The sequence below is a fragment of the Dermacentor andersoni genome, chromosome 1, assembly GCF_023375885.2.
Source record: "Dermacentor andersoni chromosome 1, qqDerAnde1_hic_scaffold, whole genome shotgun sequence".
NCBI classification, from domain to species: Eukaryota; Metazoa; Arthropoda; class Arachnida; order Ixodida; family Ixodidae; genus Dermacentor; species Dermacentor andersoni.
Genome location: NC_092814.1, coordinates 128481454 through 128505941, shown reverse-complemented (window position 1 = coordinate 128505941; position 24488 = coordinate 128481454). Strand labels below are relative to the sequence as shown.

At 46.3% G+C, this 24488-nt stretch overlaps 1 protein-coding gene across 1 annotated transcript in view; it reads left to right on the top strand.

Annotated features, from left to right (window-relative positions):
* The window catches only part of LOC126544140 (uncharacterized), a 159493-nt gene that overhangs the window by 48221 nt on the left and 86784 nt on the right, over window positions 1-24488 (top strand). The window contains exons 4-6 of the mRNA XM_055062015.1: window positions 8380-8456; window positions 8606-8720; window positions 9310-9397. Of these exons, the coding sequence (XP_054917990.1) occupies window positions 8630-8720; window positions 9310-9397 (179 nt within the window). The 5' untranslated portion in view covers window positions 8380-8456; window positions 8606-8629. The remainder of the gene's footprint in view (window positions 1-8379; window positions 8457-8605; window positions 8721-9309; window positions 9398-24488) is intronic.

Here is a 24488-nt window from a genome sequence, read left to right as displayed (position 1 = left end):
GCAGGTGCATACCATACCGTACCTTCAGTTTGACTGCAACCGCTGTTTCCTTGCCTTCTCATGTCATCTTTTCCCTCTCTCACCCTCTCCCTGTGTACGCGAACTACGAGAGTAGCAAGGCTGTTATTCACTTGTTTCGTGAGTGCATTGGTTCTACTCATTCTCTGCATCCTTTCCGCCCTCTTCTCTACAGTTCTATCTACATCCCCTCTGGACTTGCACGTTAGTAGGAAAGTAAGCGCTGCAGTTCCTGTGGTGCTTTTGAGTGCAGTCATGGATAATTACAGTTGTCAAGAGGCTAATGTGGCAGCACCCAGGGAGCTCCAGAGGGTATTGCGCACATGTAATGCAATGGAAAAGTCCAAATTAATTTCTTGCATTGACTTTCCTCTCTGCCACACTCCAGCCATGTATATACACACTCTGAACACTCCCCCCCCATGCAGCATGCAAGACAACAGCAGCAGCGCAAAGGTCTAAGGAAGAGGCGAAGAAAGCTTTGCTTTAAAAAATGGCATACTTCAGTGATTCCTTTGGCTCTGAACTCATTTGGTATGACAGCAGCAGGCTCTTACAGGAGACACTTGATATCCTCAAGAACAGCTTCGTTGTGAAGAACACATCATTGTTTGCTATATTGTAGTTGTGTCTTCCAATATACATGCACAGACGTTGCTACACTTTGAGCCTGTGTAGGGCAAGTACTTCTTTGTGATGTGTACTACATTGTCCTCCTGTGCTAAAGTATTGGCTGTTGTCGCCACTCTTGGAATTTATGCAGGATGCAAACGCCACACAGATTACCAAATGCCAAACCTGGGGTGATAGTGCCATGGTTAGTACGTCCAGCACCCACCCATACATTGCCAGAAGGGCATGAATTCAAATCCCAATGGTGGTAGGGGTGGGCAAAGTTTTGTTTTTCTTCTCTCTATTGCAAGGGTGAAGCTGAGGATGAAAGGGTGGCCTGACAATGTTGTTGCATAACAGAAAGGAGAGACATAGCCAACCTGGTCACGAGCTTTTCACTGCTGTTGCAATAAAATTTAGGAGCACAGAAGATTAGTTATCTGCAGATGGCTAACTCAGCCTTTAAAACATCAAGCTGTTGCTTTAAAGGAGAACTGATGACTCTTTTATACAGGATCCTTCTTTGTCTGTAAGCATGGTATGAGCTTGTGTTTAGTTAATCATCATTTTTAAACGGAACAGTTGACTGCTTTGTGTGCAGCCATCTTACCAGGTGCATTAATGAAGCCAGTAGTGTACTGCTGCTCCCTGAGTCTCTCATTCAGGCAATGACTGGCTTGTCAAACATGGGCTCAATTTCATCAGAGTGGAACCTTGTAAATGCCCCCCCCCCCCCCCCCCCCTAATCACAAACCATGAATCTTTACATACAGTTCACACAGCTTGAATTGGTAATTAGTACACTTAAACTTCAACATAATGAACTTCAATATAACGAAATTCTCGATAAAATGAAGTATCTTACTTTTTGTAACCGCTTGTCCATAGAACACCACATATTTAGAACCCCAATATAACAAAGTGTGTTTGTATGCGATTTCAATATAACGAAATTTCACTGCCGCCGCAAAGGAATACCAAGACAATAAGTGGAAACTTCTGCGAACACAGATGGTCAAGTTATTGAATTACAAGTGGCTGCTTGCTAATGCACCTCTCAAATTGTGCGCCGCCGCGCGTCGACAACAGGAACCGCCGAAGTGGAGCTGCATCATTCTCCGTATCAAGTCCCAGAGCAGTAAGATCCTATCGCGCCCTGCGCATTGTTTGCTTTAGGTGCGAGTGAAAGTGTGCGAGCGTGAGACAAGAAAAATGGCTTCACAAGTGCCGCCTTCCCACACGAGCAAAGGGAAGAGGGGGATGGGAGCGAGCTCACGGTAACGCGATCAAGAGCGCACAAGGGGGCGGTGTGGGGGTTAAGTTGGCGCGCACCTCCGCCATGGCTGTGCTTACGCAGCCGCGCACACTGCTTTAGAAGTAATATTGGGCATGTCAAGGTTGTGTGGCATCATGTAAACTGGCTTCCCGCGCGTTTAGTATTAAAAGTTGCGTAATCTCGAGTTTCGGTGACCCGTTGGAGCGAGAGGCATATGAAGCATTTGCTTTTCGCGGAGGCGGAGTACACGCGAAAGCGGGGCTGGCTTGGCTTAATTTGTACTGCCGATGTGAAGATGTCATTGTGGCATGAAACCATATAGTTCGTCACCGACTCCCAAATTCATCAAAATGAATAGTGTTTTTATTCAAATTTGCTTTTTTCGATTGCTTGATAATTCGGATAATTCCACGGCCCCTTTCTGCGTGAGGAAAATCAATGGGCGACTGTACTTATCATGAAAGATCGAATTTCAATGCAACAAAATTTCGATATAACGAAGCAAATTGGCGATTCTACAGACTTTGTTAAGGGCACCCTGCAATAAAGTTTGCCTGTACATGTCATGCCACCTAGCAGCGGCGGTGAGTACCTGCGAGTAGGCCCTCACTGTCATTTCACCATTGTCCTTGGTGTGCTCAGGTCTGCCTGAAAGCCTGGTCTTTCAATTTTCCAATGGATTCACCGTGGCATCTTGGCAGCTCCTCCATGAAAAGTGTGAACGAAAAGAACAAGTGCAGATACTTCTGTGTTAAGGATTGTCACAACCGCAAAGGGGATGTTGGCATCAAATTGTACCGCCTCCCTTCAAAATCAAGGGAAGCAACCTGGCAGCTGAAGTGCATCGTTGCAGTTCGTGTCGGTCTTGCGAAGTTCTGTTAAGCGAACTAAGACGTAAATGTAAAACAAGAAGAAAAAAAAAACCAGCAGCGGAATCCGTAAAAAGGCGCAATAAAGCGTCAACTGCATAAAAACGTGTGAACTTATTCCCGCTGTTGTAAATTAGTTCAGGTAGTTGTGTAGCTCATCTTGCTACAAAACAAAAGAGCAGTACAGTGGAACCCCGGTTATACGTCCCCTGGTTTTCCGACGACTCAGGTTTTACGATGGATTAGCGCAGTCCCAGCGAAGTCCTCATAGAAGCAGTGTGTTAAAAACCCCGGTTATCTGACACAATTTTATGCCTTACCCGCATTATACGATGATCCTCGCGAAGCGTGGGACGGAACGGCGGATGAAAGAAATGTGCCGCGGGTCTCTTTCCTCGCTCCGTCTCTCCGCATGCGGAGCGCTTGACACCGCTCGACCGGTTTGCTCCAACGCAGCTTTCTTCCCTTCCTCGTCTCATCGGTCGTTTCTCTCTCCCCCACCAGCAGCCACCCACGATGCTCGCTCTGCTGAAATAGCGCCTTTTCTTCTCCACAATCACTTTCTCCCTCTCTTCTCGGCGGTGTCGCCTCTCGTTGCATTGAGGAAGCGTTTCTCTCCTTCCAGTTTCCCAGCAGCAGATCGCCAACAAGGTAGCGCGGAGAGGCCTAGGTTTATCGCACGTGTTCTTCGTCGTAATCGTGGCGACCAGCATTCAGCGGAGGTTTTGAGTTGTGTGGAGCAATGCGATGCATGATGTCCCGAAAGCGGACAGTTCTATTGCTTGGCGATAAGCTGAATATTATCGAGGAAGCCAAAAAGGGGCATGGAGCCATGAAAGCCAGCATTGCTCGGGACCTTAAGGTACCCGAATCTTCGCCTAAGACGATCCTGGCAAACAAAGCGGTGATATTGCAGAATGTTGACAAGTTCGGGCTCAAGTGGAAAGCGGCAAAAGAAGGACAGCATGAGAAGTTAGAAAAAGTTCACGTCAAGCGGCTGCATCAAGCACGGAGCTCTGCGATCAACATTGACGGCGCCACTCTAAAAGAAAAGGCAGACCTTGTGGCATTACGTCTGGGCATCGACGACTTTCAGGCATCGAATGGGTGGCTGGATCGTTTTAAAAAATGAAACAGGATTGTGTACAGCCACTCCTGCGGAGAAAGCACTTCCGTGGACGTTCGACGGTGAATGAGTGGATGGAGTCGCTGCTGGAGATGATTGCTACATGCAAGCTCTGCGACGTTTTCAACGCCGATGAGAGTGGTATTTTTTATCATATGCAGCCCGAGCAAACCCTTGCGTTTAAGGGTGACAGCTGTCATGGTGGTAAGCGTACTAAAGAGCGTGTGATGGCACTATTCTGTGCTAACGAGGACGGTTCTGAGAGGCTGCCCGTGCTCGTTGTTAGAAAGTTTGCAAAGTCACAGTGCTTTAAGAACTTGAAGACGCTGCCGTCAGCTACAGCTTCAACGAAAATGCGTGGATGATGTCTTCGTTCTTCAGCAATTTTTTGCAGCAGCTGGATAACAAAATGGGTGCTAAAACGAGGAAAATATTGTTTTTCGTGGACAACGCACCATGCCACCCACCAGATACGTCCAGCCTGAGGAACATAAAGATTGTTTTTTTCCGCCCAACTGCACAAGCTGGCTGCAGCTGCTGGATGCCGGCATCATTAAGTGCATCAAGCAAGGGTACCGGAAGCGGTTAGTGCAGCGTCGGCTGGCAGCTATGGAGCGCAGTGAGTCGGAAAAAAAAGATCACTGTGCTCGACGCCATGCATTTTATTGCCAGTTCGTGGAACGCAGTGTCGCGAAGAACAATCGCTAACTCGATCAAGCACTGTGGCTTTAAGCGAGAGACTGCCTTCTCTGCTGGGGATGCAACAACCTCGATGCCTCTCGAGGCCGATGCAGGCTTCGCCGACGACGATTTCGAGGATTTAAACCTCACCACGACCTTTGTCGAGTACGTGGAGGCTGACGACAACGTTGCGATCTGCGGCGAGGGGTCGCTGGATGACACCATCGAGGAGGCTTTGCCTAGGGTCGACACCGCTGCCACATCGGACGAGGACAATGGCTACGGCACATTGACGGCATCCGGAACTTCATCTGTTCACGTGATGCCGCAGAGGACCTTCTTTTGGATGTTGCCCAACTCGAGCGAAAGCTCTTGGTTCACGGATCAAACAAGGTCCAAAAAAAACTTACCAACTTTTTTAAAGTTCGCGCCGGCTGGCGGGAATCGCAGCAGTGGGCAGTGGAGTGCTGTAAAGGTTCGTTTGAACATAGCATGATTGGTATCTGACTGCAGCATTAATTCTTATCGCATTTACTTTTTTGGTAATTTGGGTTTCCAAGCACTGCAGGGTATGTTGGTAGTTTGCATTGAAGGTTCTTGTAAATCCGTCGCGCGAGATAAGTAGTATTTTTATAGACATAATTTATGTTCGGATTTTACGACGCTTTTTCGCGGTCCCGAGAAATGCGTATAATCTGGGTTCCACTGTAGTTGTTACATGTCAAATCTAGCTTTGTAAGCGCTCAGTGCTGGAGCTTTGTATGCACTGTGCTTCTTCCTGCACCAAGATCAATATGCAACTACTGGAAATGGGCTCATTCATGCCAATGTTTTCTTGCGCTTAGAACAACAGAACTAAGGTTGGAGTACACTGCAGCACACGTCAAGTATTCTAAAATTTGCATTTCTCTTGCGCACGATAGCGCATATTCAATCTTCACATTGTTTAGACTCAGCTAGAGTGTGCTAGAATGGGCGAGTGGGTCCAACGGAGGCCTCAGCAAGCGGCGAGAGTGAAGCAAAAAACGTTGAAATTTGCGGCGGTGCTGCAGTCGCCTTCTTCTTAAAGCTCCTCCTCCTTCTGACGTTCCGGCCAATGCAGTGCCTCGGTGGCCCGGCGGGACCACGCCTACTGATGGTGGTTACGACGGCGCCGAGCAGTCGTCTGCTAGACGCACCGTCGTGCTTGTATTTGTTTGGTAAATTTTTGTTCCTGGTATGTGCGAAAAAACAGAATACAATAAAATTACTGCTTTGCCATGAATTGAGGTTCGTCGCTTCCGTCAAATGATGCCGTCTACACGATGTTTATGCGCGCAGATGGCTGGCTCTTGCATATATCTATAGTTTGTCTCATAACTCGGCAGGGTGTTCGAAGAATGAGAGGATGAGCACACCTCGGCGAAAGAACTACTGTTGTATTCAGTAGATTGAAAGGTCAGGCCGAACTCTCGCTCTTCCGAGTCCCTAAAGATGAAGAAAGGCGATGCGTGCGGGAGCTCAATCTTCACCGCACCGATCGGCCCTTTGCAAGTCACCGACTCCATTTGTGAGCTGCACTTTGATGCAAAGTACATACTGAGGCATTATGTGCATATCATCAAAGGCCAGGAAGTATCTACACAGCATGAAAAGCCTGCGCTTCGGTCTGATGCGGTACCCACAATCTTTTGTCGTATTTTCCGGAGTATCTCTACAAGCAGCCTACACCCGGGCAGCCCACGCGAAAGAGAACGGCCTCATATGCAACAGATGAAGGCCGGCCATCAAAGAGAACGCTCCCGCTCTCAGTTGAATTGTCCTTCAGATAGGAGGCATGTGACAATGGAAACTTCAACGAGGTCCAAGACATAGACAACTGATAACATGCTTCCTAATCCAAGCAAATATAAACAATGTGTTTTGCTTTATTCACCCAGGGGATCTGGAAAACCAACTACATCTCAGGCATATGACGCATGAAAATAGGGAAGAAAACTGCTATTCCGTAAATATTTTCAAAACACACAATTAACCTACAAAAAAAATGTGCTGCACGTAACGAATAATGTGACGAACATTCTCCCCAAATGCCAAATTGCTGCTGTTATTAGGGCATCGGGGAAATTTTGATAGCATTCAATATATTGCCTTGAAAAAGGAAGAAAACATAGGTTTACCAATTATTATTTAACCCCTAATCATGCCACACAGTTCATTTATTCCTGTACCTCATCCCATTACTGCACATGATCCCCATTTCTTCGGAATATGAGCTCTGCATTTCGTTGTCACTTGACACAGTGAAACACACACATAAGGTTTAAATAGGAAAGCAAACTGTAAACGCGATCCATCTGACTGCGTGGCTTCGGCTAATCCAGGCACGGTCATCCTCGAACGCAACTGCAACGCTGCGCACCACCGCGGCCGTGCTTCTGTTCGGTACGCTGCCAACCGGCTCTGCTGCCACGAGGCGTGGCGTGTAGAAGAAGGCGACGGTGGCACCATCTGGATTTTCAGTAAAAAATGCCTCAGCGCGGAGCCCTCGTTGGACACACTCTCCCAGTCTAGTACACTCTAGTCTCAGCTGATTACTCTCTATTATGCTTCAGCGGTAATGCCCTCTCACATTCTAGCCCAAACGACAATACTGCATATGCTTGAGGCACTTTGTCAACAGTGAAAAAAGCACTTACCTGCCATTCCGCCAAAAACTCTACAATTGTAAGCTGCAAGGCACACTCCAAGTAATGAAGCTACAAATGACAGTTGAAAACGTCCACGGCCGTATTTGCTTGCTTAAATGGTATAAAATAGTGATTTGTTAACCTTGAGGTCGACGTCGTAAGCATGCTTGCTTTGTTGTAACAAACACATCGCGACCTGTGGTGGTTGCTTAGTGGCTATGGTGTTGGCCTGCTAAGCATGAGGTCATGGAATCAAATCCTGGCCACTGCGGCCGAGTTTCGATGGGGGCGAAATGCGAAAACACCCGTGTACTTAAATTTAGGTCCACAATAAAGAACTCAAGCTGGTTCAAATTATTCCAATGTTCCCCCACTACGGCGTGCCTCATAATCAGATCGTGGTTCTGGCATCTAAAACCCCATAATTTAATTTAGGCACCTCGCTGCGATATCCGTGCTGTTTACTTCTTTGACACAATATACGTGGTTGGAGTCGTAAATTTGACATCCTTGCTCAAGTGTCGGTGGTCCAAAATGGGCCTCAGTGTCTTTGATTGCCCTAAAAATACGATTTAGAACGAGCGACACGTTTCAAACGAGCACCGCAAAAGCATGCCTCCGTAGCAGTGGCCGCCTCGGTGTTTCACTGAACTGACACGGTGGCGCTGACGGCTGAGCCCGTAGTGGTACGCCTCCTGACTATTGAAGGTAGCCCATGTCGAAATTCAACTGTACTAACTTTTGATGTAATCATGTGTGAGTTTTCCCAATTTTCAGTTCTCATGCTGTCATAGTAATAATAAATATGGCTAGTTTCTTTTATATTACTAAATGGTGCTACACAGTACTCTGATTTTATGCAAATCTTGGAAATTTCTAACACAATGTATAATAGTTTCAACCTTGAAAACAGAATGCATTTGCCTTGGAACTTTTAGTGATTAAGTGAAAATTTCCATCTTGCAGGAAGTATGTGACAGTGTTGTACCTCGTTGCTTTTGAGAAAGTTGCATATTTTTCTTACACTGATCCCTGAATTCTGGTGTCAAAAGGAAATCTTCGTGTCTTTTTCATATTTGATGAGAAAGGTTATCTTGTGGTAACCTTGTCACAATAATTATATTGCAGGGCTTACTATTGATTATGGAAAGTACACAGCTAAGGAGGACCGCACTCTGCTCAGGAACATTTACGACATAGCAAACGTGAGTGATTCTTACAGCATGGCACATAGGTAGTGGTCTTTGAACTGTTGCTATTCAAAAGAATTTTTTGTGAAATCTGCCATGTAACCACAAGCTCAATAATTAAACAAAAACATACTTTTATTTATTTACTTGTCATTTCTTTGCAGTATTACAGCATTCGTTACCCTTACATGATTGTGGGACACTGTGGACATCATGACAAGGCTTTACAGAAGGAAGTCAAAGACTTGGTTAAAAAAGAGAAGCTGCTGCGAATATTGGGTAATGTGTGTTATTCTATATGTACGTCAGAAATTTGAGCTAAATACTGAATGTATTTCAGAAACTGAATTTAATATTTGCTCATTAGAGAAGTGTCTTTCTTTATTAAACTGGACGTAAAGTTTACCTAAAGAATTGTGTGTTGCTGTTTGTGCATGTAAGTCTAAACATACACAAAAGCATTATCTCAGGTTTCACCACCTGTGGTTTTTGTAGCTTGAGACATTTACTTTCCAAATTTTTCTCTTTTGCATAAACTGTTGCTCAAGTTGCATAACTAAAGAATTTGGCTATAAAGCATCTTGATGTTATTGCTTGCCTTCGAGTCAGCACTGTGCAGTTAATGGACATCTGGTAAGAGATTACATTCCTGTACCGAGTAAGTCTGTTTGGATTGTGTACATTGTGACGAAAATGACAGGCTGAAAATATATTTTGTGTAACACAGAAGCAAGCAGCAGGAAATTATGTGAACTGCTTAATTAACCTGCATAAATACCTGTGATTTATGGTGAACAATACAGCGTACTGGAATTTTCGTGATACAGCAGTGCCATCTTTGTTTACTAGAGCATGCTTTGCCTTTCAGGGAGAGGACTGCCACGCAGAACGATCCATTCAGCGTATATGCGGGCTCGTATTCTGTTGAATCCTTTAGGCCCTGCTGCAAAGGCAGTGTAAGTGTGCTCTCCTCATTTAAAAAGATTTTAATTGTCTTGTTCAGTTGTAATGCCTCTCTGGGGCAGCAAAAAATTAGGTCTTGAAATACCACGAGAAAGCCCTTGCATCCACAAATTATTTTCTACCATTGACCTCATGATTGAAAAGTTGTGTGTAGTACATAGTGTGGGATGAAAAGATATGCTGTTAAAGAAAAGACCTGTACAGACACAAAGTGCTGAATACCAACTAAAATTTATATTGCATTGACAATGCAGCTATATGAACAGAAAAGACAAAACAAAACTTCAAATATCTCAGATTGTGCAGCCCATAAATTTAAAAGGGCAAAATCTGTCGAGCAAAACCACTAAAGGCTGGTTCATGCATCTCTTGCCATTTTTCTTTTTAATATGGAATGTTTCCCAGCAAAATTTGGTTATACTCTGGAAGTTGTCCTCTAGGGAGCATTCTGCCGCAAGAATTTTTCAAATTGGTTCATTAATAGCCCAAGAGGAAGAGCCTATTCCCCTTTGCGCACGAGTAATCCCACCCTTAGGCAGCATTAGCATCGCAATCATCTCTCATGCTAATCTGCTGCCACCAGCGCTCAGCTATGTGGAGAAGCCTGATTACAGGAGATGCAAGAACTGTGCCGGGAAAACAACATAGGGGACGCATGAGAGTCGAGCGTCCCCTCAAAGGTGAACGCCCAGTAGAACCACAAAAGCAGTGAAGAGGGTGGATTCAAACTGTGTTTCGCAGTCAGTGATAGCATTAGTGGGGCAGCCAAAGCAAGCCACCCAGCCGTTAACGAAAGCAACTGTGACAGTGGCTGCTGTGATGTCTGGTGTGGGAAATGCCCAGGGTGGCTAGTGTCCTCGAAAACCTGAAAAAGTCAAGGAATGTCTGAGCAGCTGGAAAAGCCCTGGATATGTCAGGGTCGGTAAAGTGAAGCAAAACGACTGATTAAACTGCCCAAGTTTCATATTCATGTAAGTTGGTTCCCCGCAATTTCGTTAGGCTCTTTGCAGCACTGCATGTCAGCTTTCCTGAATAATACTTGTTCTCAGTCACCAAAGAAAGGAACAGACTCATAAATTATGTGCCACACTGGCTTCTGGCTTAACATGACCGCATGCTTAGCCTCTACATGCACTTGCAAGACAGCGCGACCTTCTACCACAGTGCAGTTGCTTATACGCAGGGCCTACCACACCTGAAGCATGTTTTGTGTTGCAGTGAAGGATAGTGATAGCCGCAAGAGAGAACCCAGCATATAGGGAACACCCCCACTATGAATTGGAGGCTTTAGTTCGCCTTCATGTTTTTTTTTTAAATCTGAGTTGATGCTGTATAGCAGCTGCATTGTAGCCAATAGAAACATGCAATTATTACAAACAGTCTTTGTTAGTGTACCAGGTCCAGTGGGTTGTGTTGTCACACACATAGGGCAACAATGTGCGGAGACCATAGATTAAAGAAAAGGCAGGGCATAGCTTGGAGCAGCTGCTCTAGTGCATTTTGTTACTCTATTAAAACCCGGTTGTAATAATGTGTCCACATTGGCTACTATAGGGCAGCTATATGGCTTAAACAAAAAAAGTTCCATTCTTTTGAAGAAACACCCGTAACAGCGTAAATTTCTACTCAATGCGTGCAGCACTTAGTTGGAAAACGTAAAAAGAAGAACTATGTGGCAGTGCTGTGAAAGCCCATGTCCAGCACTCCTGCAGTGCTTTGGTATAGGAAAAAACGCTGTCAGCACATCAATTGCTCACCAGACAGGGGCGTATTTCAGTGAACACGTACGGCAGATCAAGGACTAGTGGGTGAAGCAATGACCCAACTTTAAATTTTTTTTCTTTGTCTACAAAAAATATCTTCACTGAACTCCCTTAAACAATTTATTACAGGTCCTGCTGTCTAATGAATTATCATTGATCCTTTTAGATGGCCCACAGCGATGTGACTTTTACAGCAGAACACAGGACAAAAGTGCCATTTTCTCAAATTCAGGACTGTTCTTCTTTCCTAGTGTTTGTTTCATGACAAAACACTTTTATTCAATTATGTTTTAAACTGCCAATGTCACATAATACAATGATAGTGAACACAGCCAAAAGTTCTATAGCAGGGTGTACACAGGTCCTTAAACCTGGGAAAACGCTTGAAACTTAAGTATGTTTTCAAGGCCCTTGAAAGTCCCGGAATTCTTTTTTCCCATTAAAACCCTTCAATTTCTTGAGCAATACAGTCCAAGATCAATTTTGTGACAAGCTTTTTATGGCAGATAAACGTGGACCCAGCAAACTCGCCATTTTAGAAACAATTGCGATGTAGTAAAGAAAGAAAGAAAAGCGAGACGTTGCACCCATCTACGTGCCACACACCTTCTCCACACTCGCCTTTGATCAATGAACCCTACATGACTTCCTCGCAGTCACACCCTCTCGCGCTCTCTTTCACCCCTTCTCTTCTCAAAGTTTACAGCTCTGTAACTCGGCAATGAAAAACGATATTGCATTTCTGTAAATTGCACCTAAATATTACATCTGAAGTGGTCAAATTTGGTGTATTATACATTACACTCCAGTAGCACTATCGCAAAACCTTTGTAGACATTGTAGCAAATTCATGCAAGATATAAATTAATTTATCTAATTTGTCCACTTTGGATGTTCTGACGGATGCAATTTACAGAACTGCGATATCTGTACTTGGTGTGAAGTTGCGGATTTGTAAACTTTGTGCTTCTACTTTTTTTTTCTAACTTGCTGATTTTTGGCAACCTTTGTAAAAATATTCAAGCCATAAATAAAATGTTTCCTTCCTGCAGTCACTGGAATTTAACTTTTTATTTCAAATGCCACAAATATCATTAATATCTGTCCAGCGGTTATCTCAGAAAAGCATATCTGAGTTTAGATGTATGTATTTGAATAGGTGGCGTCGAAGTTGGGGCTGAGCTAAAGCTTCCTCTTAATCTGTAGTGTGTGCAAAGTCATCCCACTGTGGGTAATGCTATCAGCCGCCAGCTGCAAAAGCTTTGCAGGGTTCGATTTGTACCATCCATGTAAAGATACCATTGACGCGGCATGAAAGCGTATGGAAGGACTATGGCGTATCTTTCGTCACGAACTCTCAAATTAAAAAAAAAATTTTCCTCTTGAATTAAATTTTTTTTTTTTCAGTTGCATGATAATGTGAAAAGGTTTATGGCTGCAAGAAAAATATGTCAGCGACTGTACTTATTTGCATAAGAGGTCCAATTTCAATATGACTAAGTAAAGTGCTAAATTTACGAACTTCGTTATGTCTGTTTAGCTATAGTGTTTTGAAAAGTAGTTATAGCAAAAAATTGCTACATGGGATGCTTTTCTACATCCTTGAAAAAGCTTTCACATGGCCTTGAAAGTCCTTGAATATCCTTGAACTTCTGTCTCTGAGACCTGTACGAACTTCAGACCTGCCTCAAGTTGTGCTTCTTGATTAACAATAAATACAGCAAAAATGAAATTTTGCCCAATTACAGGGGGAACATATGAAAGTGTAATTTTTTAAAGTACCCCAAAAAATATTTCTGTATTCATGAAATTCGGTATGTTTAAAAAAAAGAAAGCATTGTACACCATGTCTCACCTTGCATTGTAAAATTTTAAGGTGCTGAAGTAGGCAATCTTCTTTCGTTCTTTTTTTTTTTCCGAGCCAGAAATGCTTTGGGGATCCGCTTATGTGTAGTGCTTGCTGTGATTTTGTAGTGGCTATGGCATCATGCTACTAAGCCCGAGGGTGCAGGATCAAATAACGGCTGTGGTGGCCGCATTTCAATGGGGGTGAAATGCGAAAATGCCCATGTACCGTGGATTGGTAGCACGTTAAGGAACCCCAGGTGGTCAAAATTAATCCGGAGTCCCTCATTGTAGTGGGCCTCAAAATCTAATCATTGCTTTGGCATGTAAAACCCCAGAATTCATTTTTAATTATTTTTCAACTCAAGTGTAGTGACTACATATAACTGTTAGAGCTAGTGTCCTTTATTGCTGAATTTTGTAAGAAGCCATTTTGCGCTATTTCAATTGATATTTTTGCATGATGAGTGGTCTTTGTTTACAGTCGTACTATTATTCAGATTTCATCACACCATGATTACATGCCCCATAGAGCCTGACCATGATGTTGGTTGAAATTTCGGACTCCCTGCAATGTTTCTCTTGATCTTCCTGGACACTGTCTACTCATATGGTATTGCAAGTGATAAGTTGAGGCAGCTCTCAATGAGTGAAAGTTGGAGATTGTTGGGAGGATGGTTTGGTGACTGGCTGACTACTGCAGTGATACTAGATGAGCGAGAAGTTGGCTTTTGATCAGAAAGCTTTTGCAAGCTTAACAAGCAACATGTCAAGCCCCTCAGCCAAGGCATTGGAGAAATAACTTAAGCAGTAGGCTGCTGTTAACGTTCAGGTCGCTGAGAAGCTGTCACATGTGTTTTGGGAACTCAAAAGGCCACTTGTCACCCAGCTCTCCAGCAGTCAGCAGCAGCTACAGCCTGCTGTGTTCTTACTCTGCTTTGTAGTTGATTGACGACGTCCTGGCCAAAGTGACAATTCGGGGGGCTAAGAAAGTAGGATGTCTGTGAGGTCCTATGCAACGTTAGGCACTAGAGCCAAAATAGTGTGCAGGTACGTTGTCTCCTGGCTAGTGATGTCGCTAAGACAGAACTGGGCTTCAACTTGTAGAAACAAGATGTGGGGGTCATTCAGCCAGCTCTGCGACGGCTGCGAGTTGTTGGTCATCGCGTGGAACAGCTGCAGCCCCATGAGGCTGGGACATAAATTGGCAGGGAGCATTGGCCACAATGAAAACGCACAGGCGCTGATGCAATGAACGCATGGAATACAAAACTATGTTGTGTACAATGTGCTATTACGGATGGACGGACGGACGGACGGGCGGACGGACCTGAACATGAAATCTTGTTGAAAAGAAAAAAATGTGAGCCGGTTTGCCAGACCCACCTTTCTGCCACGCACCCAGCACACCACAATCGCCCCTATGATGTTGGGGAGAGGGTGGAAGAGAAACGGGAGAGGGGCAGGTGATGCCAGCGTTGCGATGCGACGAAGGTGTGTCATTTATGGTGTGCGGAATAAGGAGGGAATGACAAAACAACTCGCTTTTGTTTTCTCCTTATTTTCTCTATATTTCGTTTCTTTCTCTCTCTCTGTCGAGGCAATGCGACAAAGGCGTGCCATGCGGGGGTGGTGCGTGCAGCACAAAGACAGGTGTGACAAAGGGGCTTGCATATTTTTCTTCCCCTTAGAATTTCGCATTCTTGTTCCTTTCGGTGCTATAAGTGATCACATGGCATGGGAGTACAGTAGTAGATGGTTTATTTTACCATAGAACGCATATGAAAAATGACTGTGCATTGGCTGCTCATTGTTATATCCGATATATTGTTAAAACTGACATCATTACAAGTGGGCTCAGCTGTACCAAATGATGATGCTTACTTACGAGACCACTGCTATCGCTGGCTTGGGGATGTGTTGGCATGTGGCGCTTTCTGAATTTTTCAGGCTTTCTTTATCTATAGGAAAAATGAACCACACAATACCTAGGTTACTCTAAATGCTGTTATTGTTTGTTGACATCCTCTACAACCATTGCATGGACACCTTATCGATTAAGTCAATAAAAGTAGATAGCTAAACTTAAATAATATACCCCTGTCACATGGACACCCGTAAACTCCTTTTAGCTCCTTTATCTTGAAGGAGGTGCACTCGGTGTCACACAGCCACCTTTCCGCTAACCGAGTTTAATGGAACTTTTGGTGAAGGGAGTTCGGCAATCTCCCTTGGCAGCTGAAGGGAGCATTGAGTTTCCTACAATAATGTACTAGAGGGAACTCTGGCGCTACGATTGTTCAGCCACCATGAGAATGATGGCTAGTACATCTTTGTGCTTCTGGATTGAGATATTGTTGCGAGGCAGAGACAAGCATGAATGTTGTTTACGCAATGCGAATGCTGAAGGCACCAGCTGTCTAGAACATGGCAGTCGAAGTGCCCCAGCAACACTTCTTGGTCATCGTCTCTTGTGTGCATGTTCTGTTCTGCATCGCGACACTACGCCGCCAGGGTTGGAGCACCGACCCGGTGCAAGCGATTATGGCCTGGCATAGGCACGTACATAGGGCTTTAAATAGGAGAAATGCACAGCATCAGTTCTTGGCTGTACAAGCGACGGGCCTGGCTCTTCGGGAGCGATCTCGTACGTCACATCCGAAAGATGTTGCAGGATTCACTAGTGACCTGAATATCGCAACAGGAGTTTTTCTGATAGGCCCACACGATGAGATGGTGACCACAGGAGCTCGAGGGCGCCAGGTAAATACTGCCTGTTCGTCCCTATGGTGCGTATCATAACAGGACTTCTGGGCAGCCAGCCTGGAAATCAGTGAGGCGAGCGCGAGCAATCTGACGCGCTTGTGCTGCCATAGAAATCATATCGCGCACATAAGCGACTGTGTGCGACTGTGTCATTTGTGGAAGTACAGTGTCCAGGAGCCAAACGGGATCATGGCGAAACAGTAGATAAAATGGTGAGTAACCTGCAGTGTCATGGCGAGACGAATTGTACGCGAAGGTGACATACGGCAGAGCGACAACCCAGTCCTGGTGGTCTGGAGAAACCTACATAGCAAGCATGTTGGTGAGCGCTCTGTTCAGTCGCTCTGTGAGACCATTAGTCTGTGGATGGTAAGCAGTGGCTATTTGATGTTCAGTAGAGCATAGGCGGAGGATATCGTCAATTACCTTTGACAAGAAGTAACGTCCGTGACCTGTGAGGAGCTGGCGTGGAGCACCGTGGTGCAGGATGACGTTGTGTAGGAGGAGCTCCGCAACGTCAGTGGCGCAACTTATAGGCAGAGCTCCCGTAATGGCGAAGTGCATGGCGTAATCGGTTGCAACCACAACCCATTTGTTTCCCTTAGTTGAGAAAGGGAAAGGGCCAAGTAGGTCGAGTCCCACACGAAAGAAAGGCTCAGTAGAAATATCGATGGGTTGTAAAAGCCCAGCTGGAGCCATGGGAGTGGGCTTCCGGTGTTGGCACAGACCGCAAGCAGTCGCATACCTGCGCCCGACTCGGTCAAAGGTGTGAGTAACACCGAGATGCCCAGCGGTGGGCGCATTGTGGAGTTGTTGAAGCACGGTGCATTGAAGGTGCCTCGGTACGGCCAGCAGTAGGTCAGCACCATCAGGCCGCAAGTTGCGTTGGTACAGGACTCCATTGGAAATACAGAAGAGACAGAGGGAAGGATCAAGAGTTGGCGAGCTTAACTGATCTATGATGGTTCACAAAAAGGGATCATGGCACTGTCCATTTCCCATGTTAAGGAAACCTGAGATGGATGCTGGTGTCAGATTCGAGGTCTGTGGCTTTCAGTGGGTCAACAGGGTGGCGGGACAAGCAGTCTGTGTCCAGGTGTAAACAGCTGGATTTGTACATTAGAGAAAATGTACTCTACTCTTGCAAGTGCAATGCACAATGCCGAAGACACCTGTAGGGTCCTTCAACAAGGAGACCCAACAGAATGCGTGGTGGTCGGTAATTACGCGAAAATGGCGACCAAATAGGTATGGGCGAAACTTTGCTATCGCCCAAGCCAGTGGTGGGTACTCTTGCTTCGTGATAGAACAGTTGAGCTCAACCTTGGACAGACGACGGCTTGCGTAAGCGATAACGCACTCTTGACCAGGCTGAATCTGGGCAAGAACAGCGCCAATGCCGTGACCACTAGCATCTGTACGGATTTCAGTGGGTGCTGAAGGGTCAAAATGGGCTAAAATTGGGGAGCTCGTCAAGAGTCTGTTGAGTGCTCTGAAGGCTTTGGCCTGCAGCTGCCCCACGCGAAAGCGACGTCGTTCTTTAAGAGCTCGGTTAGAGGGTGCGCAATGTCAGCAAAATTTTGAACAAAGCGACGAAAGTACGAGCACAAGCCTATGAAGCTGCGAACATCCTTGTTGTATATCCTCCATTTTGGAGCCAAAGCAGCCCTGCGCTGAGGGCTGCCGACGATGTGGCGAGGAGGACTCCCTCACCTAAGATGGCACTGCTGAGGTCGCTGTGGAAGAAGCACCGGACACATGACACCCCTCAAAGTGCATGCAAATTACTGGCGGGTGCATTCTACGAACAGCGACCGGCGGTGCGGTGGTGCCTATCAGGTTTGGAGCGGGTTGCTTGCACGTGCGGGGTGCAAGAAAGCCTGTTTGGCTCAGTGTATTGTGACTTTCCCTTTCTCTCTACTCTCTCCTCTTTCCCGTACCTTCTAGTAAAAAATTAATGAGTCTTCTTGATGCGCTCGAAGCAAACGGACGTCCGTCATTTTTCCATAAGTTAAAAGTTCTCCATCTCTTATTCCACAACATTTTGGTGCTGAAACCCGGGAATAGGGACGTCAAAAGATGGATATCGACAGAATCAAGCGAAGAAGGGCCATGTTGCGAATATCTACAACCAAGCTGCTCAACGAAGTATCCACCATGGACGGCAGTGCATCAATCGGTGAGCTGGAAGAAAAGATAAATCTTCTTTATCTTAAAGAGGATTCACTGAAAGCTAGATCGGGAGATAGAAAAAGGCGTTGAAGATGCAGCTTTCGAAGAGGAAGTTGCATGCTCCGATATGTACAGAGAAAAGATCAGCGTGGCGAAAAAAAAAGTACAACGCATGCTACACGACTTTAGCTGCACAAATGCTTCATCAGATCGCACACTAAACTCCTCAGATCATAGAGAATCTAGCGCAAACGATTTGCAAATACGCTCCACCTTAAACCTTCCAAAGCTCAAAATCAACAAATTCAACGGAGAGCTTCGAGAGTGGCAAGGGTTCTGGAGTCAGTTTGAGTTGACTATCAACGCTAACCAGAACCTCTCAAACGTAGACAAATTCAAGTACCTCAACAACTACTTGACAGGAAAGGCGGCGGCTGCAGTAGCAGGACTTGACTTGTTGGAAGGCAACTACGAAGTTGCTCTCTCGCTATTAAAGTAGAGGTTCGGCAGAAAGGAAGTAATTGTAGAAGACCACATGTCATGACTACTTAACATCAAGCCAGTGCGTGACTCATGGAGTCTCGGTCAACTGCGCAGCCTTGTCGACGAACTAGAGACAGGTGTACGCAGCCTCACGTCTTTAGGTGTGAGTGTCGGCACTTATGGAACTTTGTTACTGACCGTAATAAAGAAAGCGGCGCTTGTCGACCTTCGTCTGCAATACCAACGAGAAAACCAGGCTACGAATGGGGGAAGTGAGCTGGAAATGCTCCTGCATTTTTTTAGAAAAGAGGTTCCGACGCGGGAGATCATACAGCGGGCCGAAGCACCGAGAGACAACAGTGCCGAATTGGTAAAGGAAAGGCGCAACAGCAACATTAAAGCGGCGAACATGCCTAATGCAGCGGCACAGCACACCACGATCAAGGACAGCACAGGATGTCTATGTTGTAATTCGAACGGCCATGAGACCGGCAACTGTAATGCAAAGATGTCTGTGGCGGATAAGAGAGAGGTGCTGAAGCGTGACAATTGGTGTTTCCGGTGCACAACAAGGGGGCATGCGGCAAGAGAATGCTGTAAAGCTAAGTGGCTCAGGTGTGCGCATTGCAACGGCAGACATTTAACGACAATCTGCGGCCCTGACTTTAGAAGACACAGCAACACTGATGAAGGGGATGCATCTTTGTCACCATTGATTGAGCAAGCCACAGTGTTGAAGTCCTCATTAGGCACGGGAGATAACTTGATGTGCACTGAAGAGCAGCAGTTTCTCCTACAGACAGCGCGAGCTTGGACAGAGGGTCCACATGAATGTACACCTATCAGGCTTCTCCTCGATGTTGGCAGTCAGTGAACCTTCATCCATTGCAGCTTGTCCAAAAAGCTGCAGTTGAAGGTGCTTGGGAAAGGGGAGCTTAAAATATTTGCCTTTGGGGGCCAACCAGCCATAACACGCGCAAAAACGCGTCGTGTGGAGCTGTGGCTCTGAAGCCGGTACGATGGAAAAGGGGTGTGAGTGGAAGCACTGGAAGTTCCTTGCATCTGTGCAGATATCATGGCTACTCCATGAAATTCTGTTCTACTTCAACTTTCAAGATTTCACTTCCAAGTCGCAGACACCTCGCAGGGTGGCGAAAGTGAAAATATTGACCTTTTGATAGGCGCTGATCATTACTGGGAAATTGTCACGGGATCCAATAAGCGTCTCAGCTCCAAATTGATGGCAGTGGAGACTGTATTCGAATGAACAGTCCAGGGCCAGGTCGGCACAAGGAAGTCAACAGGAGTCTGCACATCGGCTGCTGGCGTGATGCGGATAGGAGTGAGTGGACAAATTGACAAGGAAATATCAGCACAGCTAAAGTCTTTCTGGGAGCTCGAGCACATCGGTATCAAGGAACATGAGCCAGTTCTTCACCAGGATGCAGTCCCTCAGCACTATAAAGAAATGGTCAAATTTGAGAATGGCCGCTATTAGGTGTCGTTCCCTTGGAATTTGATGGTTTACGAGCCTGGCGACAACTACAAGTGCGCAGCAAGGTGTCTTAAAGCACAAACAACACGCCTCTTGAAATGAGATTCGTTGATTAGGAAATACAATGCCTCCATAAGAGACTACATAGAAAAGGGCTATGCAGAGCCAGCCAGCAAGGATTACGGCACGTCGGAAGGTCTGGTGTACTATATGCCACATCAAGCAGTTGTTCATCACGAAAGCCAGACGACAAAACTGAGGGTAGTATTCGATGCATCAAGTGCCGAAAATCGCCTCTCACTGAACAATGTTTGGGAAAGTGGCCCAAACCTAAACCCAGAGCTCATTGATCTGCTGATCAATTTCCGCACTTACAACATTGCCATAATTGCCAATATTGAAAAGGCCTTTGTTCAAATATCCCTATCAGAGGGCGATTGGAACGCTGTGCTGTTCCTCTGGTACGCTATGATGCCAAAGAAAGGGGAAGAACTTCCAGCTGTGGTGATCTACCGGATGACTCGCGTGCCATTCAGTGTCACGTCGAGCCCATTTCTCTTGGCTGCAATGTTGCAACATCATCTTGCAGGCCTGCCAGAATAGTATGCTGAGGCTGCAGGTATCCTGCGCAAGCATCTTTACGTGGACGACCTTGTAACTTGGTTTGACAGCCTTGACAAGGGTAGAGTCTTATGCCAGGAATCAAAAGATATATTGTCTCAAGCAGGGATGCGGCTACACAAATGGATGTCAAACGACCGCGATCTCGTAAACTTCTTAGAGAATGGCAATGTGGAAAGAACGAACAGTGATGCTGGACATGCTGCAGCTACGAAGGTATTGGGAGTTGGTTGGAATGGTCAGACTGACCACTTTGAATACAACCTAACTTCACTCATCGACTTCCTCTCCACACGAGCCGACAACAGGACATTTGTGCTGCAGGTCTCAGCAAGAATTTTCTACCCTTTTGGATTTATTGCTCCCACAACATTATGCGTAAAGGTAATGTTCCAGAAGTTGTGGGAGTTGGGAATTGGTTGGGACGATCCCTTGCCTGAAACATTGCAGCCTGAGTGGGACTGCTGGTGTAAGGAGCTTCCATGCATTGAAGGAGTGTCTATTCCTAGACTGATAGCGGCAGACTTTAGAAACGATGATACAGAGAAAGTGGTGCATATTTTCTGTGGCGCAAGCCCAAAGGCCTATGGTGCTGTCGCATATATCGTGACCAAGTCTCCGTTCGGACTAATAAATGTAAGCTTGGTCATGGCCAAATCAAGAGTGGACCCTTTGAAACGCTTCTCGCTACCCCGATTGGAGCTGATGGGAGCCCTTGTTGGCGCGCGACTATGCCACTACGTTACTAAGGCCTTGGATCTGAAGAACGTTGCTACCATCCACTGGACTGACTCTACAGTAGCTATGTACTGGATCGAGGGAAATGCTGCCAGATGGAAGCCCTTCGTAGCAAATCGAGTCTCAGAGTTACAAGCGCTGACAGATCCCAAGGATTGGAAACGCTGCCCAGGTTTGGACAACCCCGCTGACCTAATCACCCACGGCATTCTCCCATCAGCCCTGTGGGAAAGCGAGTTGTGGTGGAGAGGACCCCGTTGGATTTAGAAGGATGACACGCATTGGCCAACGATAAGTGAGCCAAGCTTGAACGTTGGGGAGTGCCAAATGGAAGAGTGAAAGGTGGTGGTGATGCCCATAGTATCATCGTCATCCATGGCAATTCTCAATGTTGAGAATTATAGTTCATTCAGCAGAGTTGTGCGAGTAACCGCGTGGGTCCACTGCTTTGTCGACAACAGCCACAACGAAGAAGGAAAGACGATCGGCCCATTACGAGCTGAAGAAGTAATCGACGCTGAAAGATGCTGGTTGGCTAAAGCTCGAGGAGATGTGTTCAGTGACGACATTTCAAACCTGAAGAATTGAAGACCGCTGCACAAGAGCTCTCCTGTTTTGCCTTTCAACCCGTACTTTGACAAAGAGGGCCTCATGCGAGTTGGTGGATGCTTACAATTCAGTGATAACAACGAAGAGACTAAGCATCCAATCGTTCTCCCTGGCAATCACCCCCTCACTTCACTGCTCATACCGAAGGAACACTTGAGAATGCTGCACACGGTCGTACGCGATACTCTAGCACAGCTGCGAGAATCGTATTGGATTATCAGAGGACATCAGGCCATAAAGAAAGTTATCAAGCAGTGCCTCGTTTGTCACAAACAAAGTTACCCTCCAGCTATGGAACCTGTAGCACCACTTCCAGCTGACAGAGTGACTAAAGGAAACCCGTTCGACATCGTTGGCATCGATTTTGCAGGGCCCTTGATTTGTCGACAGTCACGCCACAGCAAAAAATGCTACATCGCTATTTTAACCTGTGCTGTGACACGTGCCGTCCACCTTGAGCTCGTCAGTTACCTGTCGGCTACAGCCTTCCTCTTGGCCTTTAAACGCTTTGTGGCACGCCGTGGAATCTGCTCGACGGTGTATGCGGACAACGCGCTCACATTCAAGCGTGCAGCCAGGGATCTAAAGGCCATGTTCATGCTGTTGCAAGTCGAGGAATTGCAGTCATACTTCGCCGGAAACCAGATCAGATGGAAGTTTATTGTTGAACGGGCAGCTTGGTGGGGCGGATTCTGGGAGCGGATGGTGTGATCTGTGAAAGTAGCATTGTGAAAGGTGTTAGGTCGAAGCAGCTTGAGTTTCGAAGAACTGACCACCGTTCTTTATGAGGTGGAGGTCATGATCAACTCACTCCCTTTGACTTTCATATATGATGATGCTCAAGAGCCAGAACCACTGTCACCAGCGCACCTCCTTTTTGTAAGAAAGTTGACGACCCTTCCTCCACACCTGCTGCCGGACGAAATTCCTGGTGGTGGCATGCATCTCTCACGACGCTGGAAGTACCAGACTGCCATGGCCGATGGTTTCTGGAGACGCTGGTGGAAAGAGTACTTTGATCGGCACATATGTGCCGACCAACGACATCGAATGATCGGAAGAAAGACGCCTTGGTGCTCCTGAGGGAAGACCGCTTGAAACGCCACATGTGGAAGACCGCCAGAATTAAGGAAACATTTAAGGGTAGAGACTGCAGGGTGCGGTCCTGCAAATTGGTATTAAGTGGGGGTAACAGAGGTGATGTGACCGATACAGCTGCTGTATCCCTTAGAGATTGTGGAGCAATGAGCTCAATAATAGTTTGCTCATCCGGGGGAGGTTGTTTGTATACCCTCCATTCTGGAGCCAAAGCACCTCCCTTCTGGGAGCCGCTGCCGATGTGGCAAGGAGGACTCCTCCACTTAACACGGCGCTGCTGAGGTCGCTGTGGCAGAAGCGCAGGACACTTGACGCCCTTCAAACTTTGTGCAAATTACGGGCAGTCACATTCTACGAATAGCGACCGGCGGTGTGGTGGTGCCTTTCAGGTTTGGAATGGGTTGCTTGCACGTGCGGGGTGCAAGAAAGCCTGTTTGACACAGTGTATTGTGACTTTCCCTTTCTCTCTACTCTCTCCCCTTTCCCGTACCTTCTAGTAAAAAATAAATGAGTCTTCTTGATGCACTCGAAGTGAACGGATGTCTGTCTCTGTCATTTTTCTATAAGTTAGAACTTCTCCATCTCTTATTCCACAACAGTCCTTAACTGAGCACAGCACAAGAAAGTCTTGCACAACTCGAACTTTGGCTGGGCCAGGTTGAATTCCATTGGCGTTCACAAGGTGCCCGAAAACGGTTATTTCATGACGACCGAAGTGACACTTTGACCAGTTGAGCTGAAGTTTCGCAGTGAGAAACACAGTAAGGACAGTCGCGAGACACTCAATGTGCATTTCAAAGGTTGGAGCAAAAACGATTACGTAATCGAGATAACACAGACAGATGGTCCACTTGAAGCCTCAGAGAAGGGTGTCCATCATTCTCTCGGACGTCGCTGGGGCATACCAAATGCCCAAGTGATGTCAGCGATTGGGTCATCGAAATCAAAAATATTGCAGTAACTAAACAGAATGCGCCTAAGGTCTTCAGTTTGAGCTGGAGAGTGGTCGGTAGCGATCATTTTATAGACGAAGTGGTAGGGTGACGAAGCCGAACAGGCTGACAGAGGCAGAAATAATGGGCGCGAGTGGAGATATCTCGTACTCGTGCACAGGTGTCAGACTGGCCGCTGTCATGTTACCGGGAAGAACGTGTGCAACAGACCCAAAGTTGAAAACGGGAAGCCAAGTAGAATTATCGACAATGGTGACGACGGTACTTGGAAGCGTGACTCCATGCTGTAGAATAACGTCAACAAGAGGAGAGACTGTAGTCGCCATGAGGAACATGTGGTCAAGTGTTAAAAGGTACAGTAGTAGTGGTTTGAGGCGGCAGCCGGGTGATTTCGGCAGAACACAGGAACTATAGTGCCTAGAATATACTGGCTAGTGTGCCGTGCACCCGCTCTTTTCAGTGGAGGAGCGTGGCGCCACCTGCAATGAATGCCCACAGTGGCCGGCAGAGGTCGCTGCCATATCGGTGGACTTTGCACATC